This window comes from Aquarana catesbeiana, linkage group LG11, assembly GCF_042186555.1.
Source record: "Aquarana catesbeiana isolate 2022-GZ linkage group LG11, ASM4218655v1, whole genome shotgun sequence".
NCBI lineage: Eukaryota > Metazoa > Chordata > Amphibia > Anura > Ranidae > Aquarana > Aquarana catesbeiana.
In genome coordinates, this window is record NC_133334.1 from 152697482 (window position 1) to 152716479 (window position 18998).

Sequence of the window (18998 nt, forward strand, 5' to 3'; positions counted from 1 at the left end):
GCAAACTCTTAAGAACCCAACTGACCTTGGAGGCATGACTCTCTCTGACCTCAATTTATATTACATTGCATCACAATTGTCACAGCTATTCCACTTAGATAAGACGGACAGCGAGAGATTCCTCGCTCTCCTATGTCCAAAGTGGGCACAACACACCAAAGATTCGATATACGCGATAGCATCGGGCTCCGGAGGGATGGAACGAGGGGAAAAATAGAGAAACCATACTATATCACTACAGGAAAATATGGGACTTAACTTCTTCCAAACTCGAAATTCCACAATACAACGATTACATGCCGATATGGCATAACAAAAATCTACCCAAATTTACCAAAATACATGATATAAGTGTATGGTCCATGCAGGGAGTATTTTATCTACATCACATCCTAAAAGACGGACACCTCAAAACTGTCAAATCACTTAGAGAAGAATTTCCAATCCAAAACAGAATGCTTTTTAGATTTCTACAACTCCTCCATGAGACACAATCTCCATTTCCTGACTCCATCCCACACCATACACCCAATGTCATTATGGCAGTGATTAAGAGCACAGACCCTCACAAACTAATCTTGGCATTTTACAATATACTATCCACCCCCATTTCTACTAAAATAGCATATGATCTGAAACCCAGATGGGAGAGAGAAGTGGGATCAATTGAGGATGAGGAGTGGGAGGAGGCACTGGAGTCCTGTAAGGCTGTATCCCCCAAACTATCTGATCGATCGCTTTATATTCTACATAGGGCACACCTCACACCCCTTATAGTGGCAAGATACAAACGTACTCAATCTATAACATGTCTGATGTGTGGACAAGAGACAGGGACATTTTTTCATTTGATCTGGACATGCCCCAAGATACAAGGCTTGTGGAAGTAAATCGTGACACTTCTACATGATACAATGGACTCAACCCTAGCATTAGACCCAAAACATTGCCTCCTTGGAATATTACGAGATACAGCTGATAAAATATACCAAAATATTCCTTTATGAGACAGTTTTTAGCCAGGAAAATTACAAAATTATAGCCAAAAAATGGATGAGACAAACACCTCCCAAGATAGTATGGAAACTGGAAGTGAATAATACCCTGCCATACAAGAAATGTATATGTATTAACAGAGGATGCCCAAATAAATATAACAAGGTATGGGGCCGCTGGCTACAAGAGTCTGATACCTGTGTGTAGTAAAACCATATCAGTTTGGAATGAATACTCAGAAGCATACCTCTCTGTATAATCTTTATTTGTAATACATGCATTAATAGAACATATCCACATGGCTTAAACAATGTACCTGTTTTCTTACCTACAAAATGTATAATATTCAATGCAACAGTTACCAAGTTTATATGCAAAAGCTAACATAACATGTATGCACCATTTAATTAATAAAAACCTTTGTTCAACGAAAAAAAAACAAAAAAAACAACTCTGTCTTGAAACGAAAAGGAGCTAGTGATGTCGATCTGGGGAGGGTGGTTTTTCCCTAGCAGACAGTGTGAAAAGTATCTTATATGGGCTTTAAATGATGGAGATTTGAGCCGTGATCGTGATCCTTTTATGCATAGTCCAGCATGCCAATTTTTGTTAGAATAAAGTATTTTTGCCTTGAAATTTTGCAAACATTTGTTCGAGGGTTGCGTGTGTGTTTAGAAAGTTGATAGCTTTGGTGCAGGAGGGAGGAATATCTGACCTTCAAACGCTCGCCAGGGCTCTTCTGGCTGCTATCAGAACATGGGTGATAAAGACATGAAATTTGCTTGGCCATTTGTCAATGCCGATGCCACAAAGAGGAGCTGTTTCAGGGGGCAACGGATTGTTTATCCCGGTGATAGAAGAGATGAGATTGGATATTTCTTTCCTGAAGGCTGTAATTTTTGGGCAATACCACCATATGTGACTGATAGACCCCATGCACCCATATTTCCTCCAGCATAATAGGGAATTAGTCCCTGGGTAGCGATTCGCCAGTACTTGTGGTGTGAGATACCAATTATGAAGGATTTTTAGGGCTGTTTCCCAGTGGGATATGCATCGGGATGCCTTTCTGGGTTGTTGAAGCACTCAACACCATTGCTGCTTTGTGTAGAAAAATGCTTAGGTCGTGTTCCCATGAGATCATGGCTGGTAGTTTGTCTGGCATCACTCTGGTGCATAGAGCATTGTATGTTATGGAGATTCCATTTTTGGTTGGATTATCTGATGAGAAGGAGTAGATACGTTTCATTAGAGTGTCCTCCATTAAGAGTAGGGGGATAATAGTATTCGTAGGTATTTGTAAAAATCTTTCTGTGGAATGCCGTAGGTTCCAACAAGGTCTTGAAATGGGAGCATATGTTGATTCTCATAGAGTTGGTCAACTAAGTCGAGACCACTAGTTTTTCACTTTGAGATATCCAGGTCTGGAATTAGTAAGGGCAATGAGGAAATTGGAGTATTTGGATCAAACAGCTTTTGTTTGCCTGCACTGTTCCAAGAAAGTTCTGATAATTTTGTGAGTGAGCGTGGATGCTCCCAACAGCGCCCGGAGGTCCAAGGAAAGTGCATGCTGTTCAATTTGTATCCAACATTTGTCTGGTGCTGGGGACCACCAGTATTTAGTTTGGTCAAGGATAGTAGCTGTATAGTATTTGGCTAGGTCGGGGGGACCCAGACCTGCTTGGGTGACCAGTGTGTACATGCACTCCCTTCATACCCTTGTTTTTTGATCGGCCCATATGAAAGAGTTTATACTTTTTTGTAGGGTCTTAAGGTGGATTGCTGATATCGGCAAGGAGACAGTTCTGAAGAAATATAGCACAAGTGGAAGAATTAACATTGTAGTCAATGCAATTTTCCCTGCCCATGAGACTGCGGCTTTCGAGAGAGTTTTTAGAGAGTTCAGAGATTTTGCTAAGCAAAAGAGTGTAATTGGCTTTAAAAATTTGACTGCCTATGGATGTCAACTTTATACCCAGATATGTTATCTAGGAAGAGTGCGTCCAAGAGAAGGAGAAAATCTCTGAGATTTGTTTTTGCTTAGGAGAAGAAATGTGTATTGGTAGCATTAATGATTTGGAGTCATTTACTTTGTATGATTGTCCCAAACTCCTTTAATATGTTTTGGAGAGCAGGTATGGGAGAGATGGGGTCAGTTATGGCCAGAAGAATGTCGTTGGCGTAGAGGCCTATTTTGTGTTCCTCTGATCCTATATTTAGACCTTTAATTTTGGTATAAGTGCTGATGGATTCTGCTAGTGGTTCAATTATTAGGGCAAAGATGAGAGGGGATAGTGTGCACCCTTGTCTGGTTCCATTGGTGATGTCGAATAGGTCCCACAACATTCCAGATATCCAGACCTTGGTGCTGGGGTTGGAATATAATACTAGGGTGGCTTGGCTGAAGGAAGCAGTAAGACCAAACTTGTTTAACAACTGTTGGAGGTATCCCCAATGTACTCATTCAAACGCCTTCTCTGCATCCAAAGATAGGAGCAGAGAAGGCATTTGATAGTGTGCAGCCCGCCCTATGGATCAAATGTAGAAATCTCCTGGTGCTATCTGGAGCCTGGCGTCCATTAATAAACCTGACTTGGTCTAGGTGTATTAGGCTAGAAATAAGGGGTTGTAATCTATTGGCCAACAGTTTAGCATATATCTTAATATCACTGTTGAGTAGTGATATGGATCTGAATTTTGCAAGATTTGTTGGAGGTTTCTCTGGTTTAGGTATGGCTACTATTAGGGCTTTTAAGGATTCTTTAGGGAATGAGCCCACTTCTGCAGCTTTATTGGCTACTTCACTAAGGTACGGCACTAGGGTGTCCACAAAAATTGTATAGTATTCATTACTATATCCGTCGGGACCAGGAGATTTATTTGCAGGCAGGGTATTTATAGCTTTTAACACTTCCTCTATGGTGAAAGGCGCCGAGAGAGAGGCTTGATGGGATGGAGTCAGCTAGGGTAAGTTAATTGAGTCCAGGAAGGTTCGAAGTCTGAGGCTTTTTGTATATTGTACAAGGATGAGTAAAATTTACTAAACGCGTTTGCAATTTCTAAGGGATTAGTGATGTTTCCTTTCTTTGGATCAGTGAGCGAGGGGACGTTAGGTTTTCTTAAAGTTTGGTTGATCTGTCTAGCTAGAAGGGTACCCGCTTTGTTAGCTTAAGTGTAGAAGTTACGTTTAGACCTTTTAATTGCTTGTTCATGCTGGCTGAGAAGGCAGTTAGCTAGTGTTTGTCGTAGTTTGTCAAGGGTAAAGGCAACATTTGTGTCTAATGATGTTTTGTGTTGTTGTTCTAGGGTTTGTATCTGGGTGAGTAATTCTGCTATCTCTTTGGCTTTTCTCCATTTCTCGTGCGTACCTATTTTTATCAAGACGCCTCTCATGCATGCCCTGTGTGAGTTCCAGAGCACAAACTTGTCAATGCTGTCAGTTACATTCAGTTTGAAGAAAGAGGTTAGTTCTCATTTGATCTGTTCCGTGTATCTGGGTTTGGTGAGACGAGTCACATTCAGACTCCAAAGAGTTATGTTCTTTTTGAATTGAGCCTCAAAGATTTGTAGGGAAACCGGAGCATGGTCTGACCATGTTAATCTCAATCTTTGAAATATGTTATTATGTTTGTCGACAAGGAACACATCAAGTCTCGAGTAAGATTTAGAAAAAAAGGTATTATCCCTTTCGCTGCCATCTAGGCATCTCCATGCATCATAGAGGTCTGTGTTAGTGATTAATGAGGTCAGGAAAGATGCTCTTTTTCGAGCCCTGTTGGAAGAGTCTATTATGGGGTTTGGGGTATCATTAAATTTCCTGCAAACTATAAGGTGCCCATGAGCTTTTTGTTTTATTTTTGCTTAAATTTCCTGAAAAAAGGAGCGTTGGCGTCTCTTAGGTGCGCATAGAATAATCAGGGTCACCTGATTGTTGTCTATAGTGGTTTGTAGTATGATGAAACAACCAGCAGGGTCAGAGTAGAAGTCGTGAAGTTGAAACCGTAGGGAATGTTTAATAGCTATCATGACACCTTTAGATTTAGCGTCAGCATTTGTGAAAAAGTAGTGTGTAAAATCTTTGTGTTTGCAAGTGGGAGGGTTGGTTTGATTAAAGTGCGTCTGTTGGACGCATAAGACGTGTGGCCTCTTTCCAGAGGACAGACCTTTTATAAGAGGTGTTGAGACCCTTGCAATTAATATTGGTTATTTTGACCATTGGGCAGTATGGGCGTGCTTGGAGATTTCTGCAAGGAAGCTAATGCACGATGCATACAAAGTTAGTAAATAAACAATTACATGTCGGTACCTTATCTGAATTGAGTGGAAAATTGCAGGGAGTAACAAAACACATATAACTGAACATATACCCATTAAAGCGGTTGTATACCCTTTTAGCACATTTTTACATACAGGCAAGTCTAAAATAAAGGCTTACCTGTAGGTATAATTTATATTTTCTAAACCTGTAGCGTTTAGGAGATATTCACCTTGCATGCAGCCGATGACGGCAGCGGCGCATGCGCAATGAAGGTCCGGCAAAGGTCCGGCGTATCGTGCCAGAACGGAGGGCTCTCGTGCGCATGCACGGGAGTGACGTTATTGCGGCTCCGGCCACTCACAGTGTCGGAGCCGCGAACCCGGAAAAATCACGAAGGCAAAATGTCAGCTTCCTCGGCTGTGACCAGGAGATGGTGCGGGGGCTTCATTCCAAGGTAAGTATTTCATAATGAGCTAGTATGAGGCGCATACTAGCTCATTTTGCCTCTGCCTTATAGTTTTTTTTTTCTGACTATACAACCGCTTTAACTGTAATGCATAAGAAAAACAGGGTTGAATTGCGTAGGAACAATGTGAAATCTGCCAAGCAGATTTAGCATCCGAGAGATGTTAGTTATCACCCGAGTCAGGGATATACAAATCATTTTCCTCTCTTCTGAGAGGGAATTAACATAATGGGAGTTTACCGGCTACCAGGTTAGTTGCCCAAGGTATACTGGGATCAGGAGGGGGAGTTGTCTCCCAGTCCTTTGATAGATGCTGAGCCGAGTGTTGCTTGGTACCCCTCATTTCGAGAGATACTTGAGGCCATCCTTTGGTGTCATTATGGGAACTATTTTGTCACTAGTTTTGTAGGGTGTCCCCGGCTGTAGACATGAGCATATCTTTGATATGAAAAAAAATGTATGCATGCAATTACATCACAAGGTACAAGGTACTGAGGCTGGAAGGAAGCTAGGTTTAACTAGGCGGTGAACCCGATCAATGAGGAGATCCTGTTTGGAGACCGATGGTAGAATCTTTTTGAACAACGCTCGTAGGTAGCCAATAAGTTCTAACTGGGTAACAGATTCAGGGATTCCCCTGATTTTAACGTTGTTCCTTCGGAATCTGTCTTCGAAATCTGCCACCTTCTCTTTAAGTTGCTGTATTTCCTGTGATTGGTTCTGATATGTGTACACTAAATCATTGTGAATTGACACTAGTTCCCCCACTTTTGATTCTAGGTCATCCGTTCATTCTGCTATATGGGTCATCTGCGCCTGTGTGTGGCTGATTACTCTGTCTATATTAGATTGGATACCCATGTATAACGATTGCAGCATAAGTTTGAGCCCTGATACAGAAGCAGGCTTATCTGAGGTAGGGAATTCCTCAAGGGGGTTTTCAGTTTCAGTGAAGGGCAGCGGTGTCAGTAGAGAGGAGAGATTCAGCTTTTTACTGGTGTGTGCCCTGGAGAGTGGGTATTGCAGCAGCGAGGAGGCTGGTCTCTTGTGAGGGTCTGAGGTGACTGCAGGTCAGCAATATCTTCAATGGGCTCTGTGTCCTCCCGGGGAGTCATTATCAGCGAGACTGTGTAGCTGTGCATCAGGCGCCACCACGCTCAGTGTGCCAGCGCCATCTTGGTTTCTCCCTTCTGATGGTCTTGGGAAGAAATACATCAGTTTACGGGGCTGCACGGGCGCGGATTTCCCCCTGAGTGATCACTCCTTGTGCCGGGTTTCTTTAACCACAGTAGCAGTGGGTGTCTGGTCTGAAGGCATAGCTCGGTGTTGCTCTGAGAGGCTGTGGAACGTAGGAGCTCCCTGCTCAAGCTGCCATACGGCTCAGAGGCTAGGACACGCCCCTTTGTTTTTCTATTTTAAACTGAATGGGCTGTTTTATAAGATGAGGGTACACATACATTTTAACTGTTTCTTTCAGCTTGGGAGAGATTAAGGGAGACTGTCCATCCTTCCAGAAGGAGTTCTCAGACTCCGAGGACTTACATTTCACTTTATCATCTTCCTCTTCAATATTCATCTTCATCGTGAGGCAACACTGTTGAGACCCAGTCAATGACTCAGAAGGGGATGTGGACTGGCTGCACTTATGGTTTGTATGCCCCACGGTCCTCAGCAGTGCAGAGATTTTCCCCATCAGGTCTGCCACAGGGACTTCGAACGTGTAGACCAGGATCTCAAAACAGAGCAAGGTTGTGTATGAAGCAGCCTTATCCTGCAGAAGAGCATGTGTTTAAAATTTTGCCCAAAATGTGTCTCAGAAGATGTGACACAATTTCCACAGCAAGGTGAATGTGCCTCAGAAGATGCAACACAATCACCACTCAAGGGAATAAAAAGTCCCACAGCACAGCACAGGCGCAACACAATTTAAAAAGTGTTGCAGCAGTTCTGTGACATGCCACTTCCAGCCTAATGCCATGTACAAACGACCGGCCTTTCCGGCAGAAAAGGTCCGACGGAATCATTCATCGGACTTTCATCGGAATCATCGGACATTCTGATCGTGTGTGGGCTTCATTGGACTTCTTCTTTCTAAAATTCTGACGGACCTAGAAATAGAACATATTTCAAATCTTTCCGACGGAATCAGTTCCTATTGGGAAAACCGCTCGTCTGTATGCTATTCCGACGGACCAAAAATGGCGCAACGACAGCTATTGACTACTGGCTATTGAACTTCCTTTTCCTAGTCCCGTCGTACGTCATCGCGTTCTAAAGAATAGGACTTTGGTGTAATTGTGTGTAGGCAAGTCTGTTTCGATGGAACTCCGTTGGAAAGACGTCGGAGTCTATTCTGACGGAAAGTCCGGTCGTGTGTACGCGGCATAAGACACTCAAGCTGCCAAACCCATGTGTGCAAAGCAGTGTCCAGGGTCTACCCCAATAAATGGAGAAGGGGGGGTTGGGGAATGAAAGGAATTTGGGGGGGCAGGGGAAGTGGCAAAGCCCCAGACTCACCACATCAGGGTGCCGGCTCCTTCTTAGGGAAGACCCCACCAGGTGGAGACCACCTGCTTCAGGAGGGCATGCCCCCTCTTCAATGGAGGGGGTCTACAGGCACCGGGTCACACCAGGGAAAATCAGCATTGCTCTGGATCTTTGGAGCACCTTGCTGTACTGCTGTATCAAGGAGTCCCGTGCCACAGGCAATGGTACAGGAGGCCCCTGCATCTTCCACATGGAGGGGTCAAGGTACGGTTCCATGATACACTACTGAGGGTTGACTGATCTTGAAAGTGAAAGAATTAGCTGCAGTGTCTGTAGATCAAGCTAAGAGGAAAGATGGATTCTCTGTGCAAAGAACTATGAGTAGTCTTCTAAATTTTCTATGTATAGGCCAGAAACCTGCTCTCAGTAAAAAGAGGTCATCAATCACCTAAGGACATGCAAAAAAAATGAGGAGTGGGAGGGGTTATATAGGCCGTTATATCAACTTTGTTTACCAGTGTACTCACCAGAAGATGGCAGCATATAACCTTTTCCACTGTGACACCCTGCCACTATGTAGTTGGCAGGTTGGTTGTGAACAGAGAAAGCAGTGTTCTATGCATGCTCCGAATTTGGTATTTCTGGATCGGGGCCTGGTAGCCTGAAGGTTCCAAAGAATATTGGGCGGGATGGAACCTTCAATCCAGTGACCAGGCTTTGCTTGACTCTTGCAGCCTGTGTGAGTGCAGAGCAGGTGGAGTTTGAGGTGTTTGCTGTCTGGAGAACAAGGCAATATTCTCGAACCAGCACTCCAAGTGAGAGAGGTCCAAGGCCGTTGGACGGAGAGAATTGGGCCAGCTGAAAGAGTCTGGGAGACTAGAGCTGAGACAACTGGGAGAGAGTCCAGGAGACCAGAGGAATCTGTGAGTCTCAAAGGAGTAAGAGGGCCTGGGGTATCAGGAGAACATCTACCTAGGAGCTAAGAGGGCCCATGCAGCAAGGTACTGCAATTAAGCGGAGTGAGCCAGGTGGCTAAGCATTTTTCATATGGTGTGAAGCTGAAACCCCTGCGTGGGAAACCTGATGTTGTAAGGACCTTTATGTTTCCTTTTAATAAAAGTGGGCTAGCAAGGCCTTAACTATAGTTCCTGTCTGCCGTGGATTCACCATACAAATGCATCTACCATGAGAGCTAACATCCCCCATATCACACTAGCCCAGGCATAGATTTATATACCCATGTTCTTAATATTGTACAAGATGCAATTTTCTATCAGCTTTTGGGTGGCACACGGGCCGATTGAACTTGTTCAGTGTATTTCCTCCACCTGGGCAATCCATGAGCAGTATACAGCCTTTTAATAACATCAATGGCTGTGCTTAGTACACACGAGTACAGTGGCACACAGCTATTTATGTCAATAACAGCCTGTACGCTACTCCTGGGCAGCCCAGGTGGAGGAAATACCCCAGGAATGATGCTGAATGGGCTCAGCTGGCCCTGTGTGCAAGATCCCTTACTTTCTGTATAACTTATATTTTGCAGTAGTAAGTAAACCATTTTAAAGCCATCCTGTTGTTAGGCGGGCTACTTTTTGGCACCATTTTTCCTTTTAAAAGTAAAAACGGTGCCAAATAGCAACCCATAGTCTGGTATTTGTATATTTGTACCAAAACAACAAAGCTAACTCTCACGGAACTTTACAAGCAAATTAAATGACAGTACCTATATATAAAATATCTATCTATCTATCTATCTATATATATATATATATATATATATATATATATATATATATAATATATATACGTACATACACACACACACACACATACTGTATATATACACACACTCTAAAAACATACAGCCAAGTCCATAGAATACATGCAATGGCTTATTACATAAAACAATGCAAAGAGTATACATTCAAAAGATGTACCCCTGTTCCTCCCAACCTGGAGAGATTTGCAAAAATCTTTCCATTCAAATCTTACCCTTCAATCCAGCCACAGAAATGACAAAATTAAGGATTGCCTTGCACCCTAGACATAGGATTATTAGTTCATTAGAATATTTCCTCCCCGCACCTTTCCCCAGCATTGGTTTCCTCTGCTTGGGGTTGGGATCTTTAATTAATTAAAAAAAAAAAAAAAATCTTTAATAGATCTCCCTTACTACTGTCTGCATCATCCTCATGGGTGGGCTTCATTGACCAGTTAGTGAAATATACAGTGGTAGGTCCTCTCACATTTGTGTTTTTACGTTTGGCTATTTGTCTATATGATTTGCAGTGCATACTGTATGTATATACATAACTGAAGGTCATTCTGCAAGGTAATCCTTGGTTTTGGAATTTCTATGAATTGATGTTGATATGATTGTATTAAAGACATGATCTTCTCTTCAACCCTTGAAGGACGGTCAAACCATGTTCAGTATTTTCCATCAACAGACACCTATTGCTCAAGCTTATAACGGAACAATTTTTTCAAACTTCCCTGGGTTGGGAGGAATGGGTACATCTGTTGAATGTATAGCATTTGTATAGTTGTATGTAACCAGCCGTGACATCATGTATTTTCTGGAATTGATTATATGATTTTCGGGAATATTAATAAAGATAAATATTTTCTATAAAAGTACTGCGATATGGGTTGCCTGTAAAGTCCACTGGGAGTTGGCTTTGATATTTTTTATTGATATAGCTTGGGATGTTATCATACACTATTAGATCTCTACCGCTATCCATACTGGGTTATTTGTACCAGTACCATATAAATATTTTGTTCTATATTCCTAAAATACATATTGTTATAGAATAAGTTGCAGGATTACTGTAACGTTAACGGACATTGATACATTTGGCCTGAGTATTTAGGCTTCAATGAGTAAGAAAGGGTTAATCAAATAATAAAAAAAAAGTAGAGTGACACTTCTTGAACACTAAACTGAGAAAAAACCCCATAGAAAACAGACACTGTTGACAGGAGATTTGGTTTACGAAACCTCTGACACAGATGACACAACTCATCTATTTTAAAGCACAATTTAAATTACTAATGCTTTAAAACATAGAGAGCTTTAAAACATTCAGAGGGAACCACTGGCAAAAAAAAAAATGCCATGGCTTCTAGATAAAACAAAGATGTCTTCTTTTTGTACAATTTCATTTTAGCCTATGTTACAGTTCACTGAAATGAATAGTGGCTAAATTATTAAATAGATGTGGTATTCATAGTCATAATTTCCATATCTAGCTTAAGAAAAGTTCTGTTACTAAACCTCACAAAATGATAAAAATATCCACATTAAAAGAAGGAATAGTAAGGAAGGATAAAACCAAGTATACCATATTGGAGAGATACATGTCACAATAGGGCTGTTGTATGAAAATATACATTTTCCCAGTAAACGTTGAGACCTATTTGGTTGCTACGGGCAACAGCTTGATTTTTTTTTTCCACATTTATTGGCTTCTATTTATATACTTTGAAGGGTTTTCAAAGATTTAAGCAAATTTATATATTTCTTGCATTCGTCTAACTAGAATGGTCAGTGCCAGTATCGGTTTATAAATATTCTTCCTCTACATTTTATTTACACTGTTTTTCTTTAAATCAGGTATATTTGTAGTACAAATTAAATTAAAGCTGAATTCTAGGCAGATATAAATGATACAAATGAATGCATTAATATATATATATATTTATATTTAAAGCAAGCAGTGTAAGTGAGTGAGTTTGAATTGGTATCAGATTCTTGCAGTTCCTGTACAGCAGAGCTCTGAGAGAGGGTGGAGCTGAACATAGAGCCAATGGGGTGTTCTGCAGTGCTTATGTGCTATCAGGGGGCATGCCGATTGGAGGAGAGAGCATTAAAATTAACTCATCAGTCCTTTCGCTGTCCAGAACAGGACAGAATAATCACGTCTCCCACCCTGTTAGAGGTAACTGTACTGTGTGGTATTAAACATACTGGATGAACAGAAATACAATTACGTTCACAGGTAAAACAGCACTGATATAATTTTATTTCATCTGTGTATTCAGCTGCCTGCCTATGATTTATCTTTAAAGGACCACTACTGTATGGCAAAACGCAACCTGACGAATAAAAACACAATGTTAATACATTTTTTTGATATCTATCTAAGCTTTCTAGCAACTGCTTAAAAAACAAACCATAATAACAAAAAAAAAAAAAAAATATTACAGCATTCATTTATATGACAGAATGGCCATGAAAGTGTATTGTTGCATAATGTGACAAAATAAAAGCAGATACATTACATTTTAACAGTACATGGAGGAGGCCAAATTCAATATACGATGTGCTAAATCATAAGGCAATAATACATTCATTGATCACCTAAAATTATATTACAAAATTAGGCATAAATTATACAAGGGACCTATAAATGATAAAAGTATGGCAAGTCCACAAGCCAAAACTTCAAAATGCCACAACCTAAAAGCTAATAAGCCAAAAGAGGTGGGCAGTCTCCTATTGCCTGGATTATCAATTATGACAAAAAAGAACAAATACAGAAATGACAGTGCTCCATAAAATACATGAAAGGGATAGTGGAAAAAAAAAAGTTGGTGATAGTTCCAAACAGTGGAGCCCAGTATAAAAAGAGGTATCAATTATAGATGAAGTTATATAAGCACACAAAAAGAAAATTTGAAAACAAACCTCTTCCACCCTTTTCTGAGAGAATGTGCTCGACTGCAACTGTTTCTCAAGATGGAAGCTTTTCAAACGTTCTTCTTTCAGTTGGCTGTTAAGCTTGTCCACTTCATTCAGGAAAGCATCTTGATTAGACTTCACGGTCTTCAAATGCTGATTTAAGAAAAATATCACAAATACAAAAATGAGAGCATAGAAATCTATTAAATAAAAAAACTAAAAGCAATTCAAATTTCAACTCCTTTGCAAATCATCAAACATGCTGACGTACATTTGTTTACATACCACATTGGACTACACAACTGTAGTACAAAAGAAAAAAAGTCTGAACCATGTACACCTAAAATATTCAACACCCAAGCATAAGTGAACAATTGTTTTATCTGCATTCCAGTGCAGTCAAGAGTCAATCTTATTCAACAGGACAACCTTTCAACAAATGCATAGTCTGTCAGAACCAGCAGGGGACTGTTTGCCAGGCCAACAGAAGTACCGGTAACTAGATCTTGAACAGAGATCACATATCCATCATTTAGGGGCAATGTCAAGGTGTAAAACAAGGTTAGAGAGTTGGTAGTAGGCTAAAGCAGTGTTTCCTAAAATAGTTATGGGACCCAAATTGGGTCCAGGAAGTATTTGGGATGGGTCGCCACTTGATTTTGTTTCCAAGTGCAAAATCAGCAAATCAATGGCAAGTGATAGCACACTATGAATGACCGCACAGACATGTATAGGGAGTTAGAGTGAGTAGGTGAAGACACCCCCCAGGGGTGGTATCAACTACCCAGACAAGGTCATAAGGTGAAGAGACCCCATGGTGGTTGGAAAAGTCTACTGTAAAAAAAATATATAACTAGGGGTTTTATTTCCCTTGGCTTTACTAAAGCTTGTAGAAATGGAGAAGTGAGGCCGCAATGTGTTCTCTGTGGGGGAAGCCTTACATCTAAAAAGCTTGTACCAAAACACTCACAGGATGAAATTAAAAAAAATATTTAAGGACAATGCAGAAAGCTTAAAAAAATAATAATGTTAAAATCAGTGTTTTGACCATGCAAAATAAATCTATTCAAGGCAGGATCAGCTTATAATACAGTAAGCTGTGGGTAGCTAGCTAGTCCCATACTACCTCTTTAGGTAATGTTACGCAGCGGTTCCCATGTACTTGATCACCCCATGATATATTATAAATACCGAGCTGCACTTACTACTTTTTTTTTTTTTAACATATGGACTATGCATTATTTGTTTTTGCATGGCTATTCTGACAGTTCAGTAAACATTATCTTTCCAGTACAGTAACAATTTTCTTATTTGGGTTCCCAGATTAAAAAGTGTAAGAATCCCTAAGGCTAGAGGAAATTAAAGCCTGCAAGGCTATATAAACAAGTTGCACAACATTGGGAGCACAAGAGTTCCAGTAGGTGGCATAAGACACAGGATCTGGGAGTGCCTGCTCTTCACAAAAGTCTCTGACAGGTCAAATGTATCTAAACTGCAGGACAAATCCAGTCTGTGGGCTCTGAGATTACCTTGCTGATGACATAGACCTTGAGGTAATCAAAGGCCACAGAATAGAATGATGATTCAAAGAGCAGGCAGTAGACAGAATAGTCCTCAAGTAAGGTTGTATTTGACTGTAAGGGCTTGTTCACATGTGAGGTCATGGGGAGGTAAAACCCAGGCAGTTTTACATCCCCCAGAGTGCCGACATGTACTGTAGATCTGTTGAATTTGTGCTTGGACACAAAATCAAGCGAGGAAACATTCCAAACACATCAGTGACCCAGTTTGGGTCCCAACTTATAGCTTAGGAAACACTAGTGCAAAGTGTACAGCTTGGGTGCACTTGCATTGACTCAGCATAGAAAAAAAAAAAAAAAAATTACTTTTTACTTTTAAAAATTTACATTTTTTTTTTACTCTAAAACCTTTTTTCTTGAGGTCCATTGACGGAAATTGGGCTTCATGATTTCCCCAAGTTGGGTTATACCACCGCCTACAGGAGGCGGTGATAAAAACCATTAAAGCCAACACCCTTATTAACCCACCTCCAACTACCATGCCTCAGTTCTGTGTGCAATCAGTACACAGTGTCAATAACACAGAGGAGTGGGACATGTGTCCCTCAATTGACTTTATGTGGCAAGTACAAAAAAAGTGTTTTCTTTTTCATCTGTTGAGACAGGAATTCTTAAAGCAGTCCAAATGGGGGGGGGGGGGCAACAGCCACCGAGAGGCCCCACAGATCATTTTGTAGATCATTCTACAAAATAGTATCTGAAGGAATCAACACCCAAATCAAGGCTAGAAGAAATAAAGTGCAAACAGAATATGATAATTGCCATGGCCAAGAGGAAGGCACTGAGGATCAATGTGGCGCTCAAGAGCAGAACGCACAATCAATGCTAGGGGGAAATGCTACCTGAAGAAAATTGGGGACAAACCAATCATCCACTAAAAAACATGTGGACCAAATATAATACTCAAACATGAGAAAAAAATGAATTATAGGTATTGTGGTCAAAAAGAAGAAATGTATGTTGGGCCAAGTCCCAGAACAAAACAGATCCCTAAAGGGAAGTTCAATCAGACATACCAAAGACAATTTGATGAAAAAAAAAAAAAAAACTAGAATACATAATCCTTGAATCCAGGGAAAGAAAATTTGGACAGGATGGCATGACTAAGTGAAGGGGTCAACAACAGAAGGCTTAAGTTTAACAAACCAAACTCTTGACTTCAGGGAAAGGGAGTGCCATGAAGTTACCCGATTAGATAACCATTCTTGTAAAGAGATTACGAGTGTAAAAGCCCTCACGACATACAATCTAAATAGATAGAAGGGAAAGTCCTTTAAACTGGAAAAAAAATTGAAGGGCACAAACCGTGAATATTCCTAAAAAGAGGGTGATCAGCATCACCTACATAAAAAAATGTAGACTGGTGCGTAAGAACACCAGGACTAGAAAGAGGAAAAAAATCTCCAGCCAACACCAAGAGGCGTCCCTGGGGTGTAAAAGCTACACTGCAACCTGCCTAACCCCATACCAAATATATGGTTCATCCAAACTACCCCTGAAAGAAAGCACATCCACTGAGATGCCAGAGGTAAGAATCCTAGTGTGCTTCCTAGGAATATTCTGTTGCTAGAGGATAGGTGAGAGGGTGAAATCTAATGCCGCGTACACACGAGCGGACTTTATGGCAGACTTTGCCCGGCGGACTTTTCAACGGACTTTATGACGGACTTTCTGAATGAACGGACTTGCCTACACACAATCCACCAAAGTCCGTCGAATTCGTACGTGATGATGTACGACCGGACTAAAACAAGGAAGTTCATAGGCAGTAGCCAATAGCTGCCCTAGCGTGGCTTTTTGTCCGTCGAACTAGCATACAAACGAGTGGACTTTTCGACCGGACTCGAGTTCGACGGATTGATTTAAAACATGTTTCAAATCTAGGTCCATCCAACTTTTGAGAAAACAAAGTCTGCTGGAGCCCACACACGATCGAATTGTCCGCCGAAATCCGTCCGCCGGGCAAAGTCTGCCGTAAAGTCCGCTCGTGTGTACACGGCATTAGGAGACTTTCCCTGAAGCCCACGGTTCAGCTACAGAAAGAGGCCACCAGTAAACAGATCTCACAAAGGCCCCCAGATTCCATTATGTCTCTTTGGAGGAATTTGCAGTAGGTTCCCAGCGTGTCCCATTTACTGACCATCCAAGGGAATACAGGACCCTCCAGCGATGGATATTTCCTTTTAAGGAGGAAGAGAAGGGAGCTCAAGTGATCAGAAAAAAGGAAGGTTGAAACTGTGCTTAAGTGAAAATATGTGGACAAAAAAGATTATACAAAGCTGCAAATTCCTATATGTAACACAAACACAATATAAACGATAAAGAAAAATTGGAACCGCGCTAGTGATAGAACTTGTGTCCATACAAGTAACCATCTGTCTATCATATAAGTGAAAACCAGATAAGGTGTATAAAACAAATATATTGTACGAATCACCAAGATATATTTAAACCAACAAAGGTGTATTCTTCATGTGCAACCGTGAAAAGAATAAAAGTCCATGTAAAAGCAACAAGGTGAATCACCCAGGTGTTTGTTAGAGTGTAATTGAGGTCCTGCTGGATAAGGACAAGGTGTTTGGTCCACCACCACAAATAGAAAGACTGGCCGCTTACCAGAGACTCATGACCTCCCACTACAGAGGGTCAGAGTAAGCTGTTAAAACTGAATGCTCCGGACCGCCACCAAAGGACCGAACATTAGCACTGCGATGGAACATCAGGGGCCTTGATATAGGATGGGTTGATTCACAGTAGCGGGACGTCAAACTCTCAGCAGAGTGGTTAACCATAAACAGAAAAAGAGCTCCTCTGCTGCCACTTCCAGCAATGTCTTCTCAAGTGCTGAACCCTCTTTCAATCTGGGGACTATCAGTTGAGGGCAACACATTGAGTCTAGGAAAGACAAAATAGCCACTAATGACACAGTCAGCATAGTAGGTAGGACAACTTGTTAAAGGGAGAGTTTTCTAAGCTTTCTGAAGATGAAGGCAATGCATTACTCAGGTGACATCCAGCAGGGGTCAGTTTGGGCACTGCCTGATCAGGAGAACAAAACTCAATTACAAGGCAAGAGGATACACCTATTAAAGTGTGCGTGTGTGTGTGTGTGTGTGTGTGTGCGCGCGTGTGTGTGTGGGGGGGGGGGGGTTGGAGACAGAAATTTAACCAAAAGTTAAATATCTGGCAATACATCCCCAGATGATAAGACCTATTATTCAAAGTGTAAGAATCCAAGTAATTGATTCTCTTCAGGGAAGCAAGGTCTGCAACTGCTAAAAGACTCTGAAGAGTCAGGTTCTTACTTGGTCGAGGCTGATCCCTGTTGAGCTTGTAGGTCAAGAGGTACTTTAGAAGGAGATAGGACCAAGGAAAGTTAAAGGACATCTGTCATACTTACCTCCTCTGTGTAGTTGGTTTTGCATAGAGGGGCCCCGATCCTCCTCTTCTGGGGTCCCTCAGTGGCTCTCCTGGCTTCGCCTCTTCTCGAGTGCCCCGTCGGAGAAGCGCTCTCCCTTGGGGCACCCGTGCAGGCGCGCTCCCGTGTCCTGCTGCTGCGCCCATGGACACAGACAGCCGGACTCTGCTCCACCCCCCGGCTTCCACATCACTGGATTTGTTTGAGAACAGCAGAAGCCAATGGCTGCGCTGGTATTAATCTATCCAATCAGGCCCCGAGACACCGGCTGGAGCGGGTGTACTCGTCCCCGGGGCAGGAACGAACGGGCACAGGTAAGTAAAAGGGGGGCTCTGGGGGGCTGATGCACTACAAGAGGTTTTTCACCTCAATGCATAGAATGCAACCCCTTTAATTATCCCAAGGTGTGCAACATATTGAGAGGGAAAAGATCCCTGTTTCAGGGAGGTGTTTGAGCTTGAGTTAACTCCAATCCCTATGATAGATTCCTACCAAAGTAGAAATCAGAGTTCTCAGGATGCGGTAAACCCCAATTTTGGAATATTCATATTGGGATGAAGTAATAGCAAAAGGGTGAGGAGGATCAGCTGAAAGAGGTGCATGAATCAAGAGTCTAAATTGAAGACTTGAGAGGAAGCTGAGTTGAGACAACAGGGGAACTGAGCATCCAAAAGCCTGGGAGGTAAAGCACCAGAGGACTCAGCAGAATGAACAAGCAAGCCTGCCTGCATGCAGAAGATTGAACAGAGGGGAAAAAGAAGATCTAAATTTGAGCCCTGCAGCTTGAGTGGCAAGTAGGCTCTGACTGCCTACAAAGTACTGCTGACCTAGTAAATGTATGAGAATGGTGGGGCACCTTTGCTAAGTACCCAGTGTCAAGAGCAGGTTGAAGGAGAGGACTCCCATTTGTGTCAAAGTGCTCTATGCTTATCAACAAATATCTTCCATGCGAGACATGAGCTCAGATCTTTGTAAGAGGTGATCATATATTGCTCCAGATGTGCTTCACATGTTCCATGATAGAGAGGACTTCCCCAGTGATGAATAGATTCTGTTGAATGATTAAGCCCATTGTGACAAATCAATACAACCACCAACACAGG

General features: G+C 41.8%; 1 protein-coding gene across 6 annotated transcripts in view; it reads right to left on the minus strand.

The window, feature by feature from the left end:
* The window catches only part of RPGRIP1L (RPGRIP1 like), a 460569-nt gene that overhangs the window by 342746 nt on the left and 98825 nt on the right, over positions 1-18998 (minus strand). For all 6 annotated transcript variants that reach the window (XR_012236568.1, XM_073605011.1, XM_073605007.1 and 3 more), the window contains exon 8: positions 12904-13050. Coding sequence is in view for 5 of the 6 variants with exons in the window: in XM_073605011.1 (XP_073461112.1) it covers positions 12904-13050 (147 nt within the window). In the remaining variant the exon portion in view is untranslated. The remainder of the gene's footprint in view (positions 1-12903; positions 13051-18998) is intronic.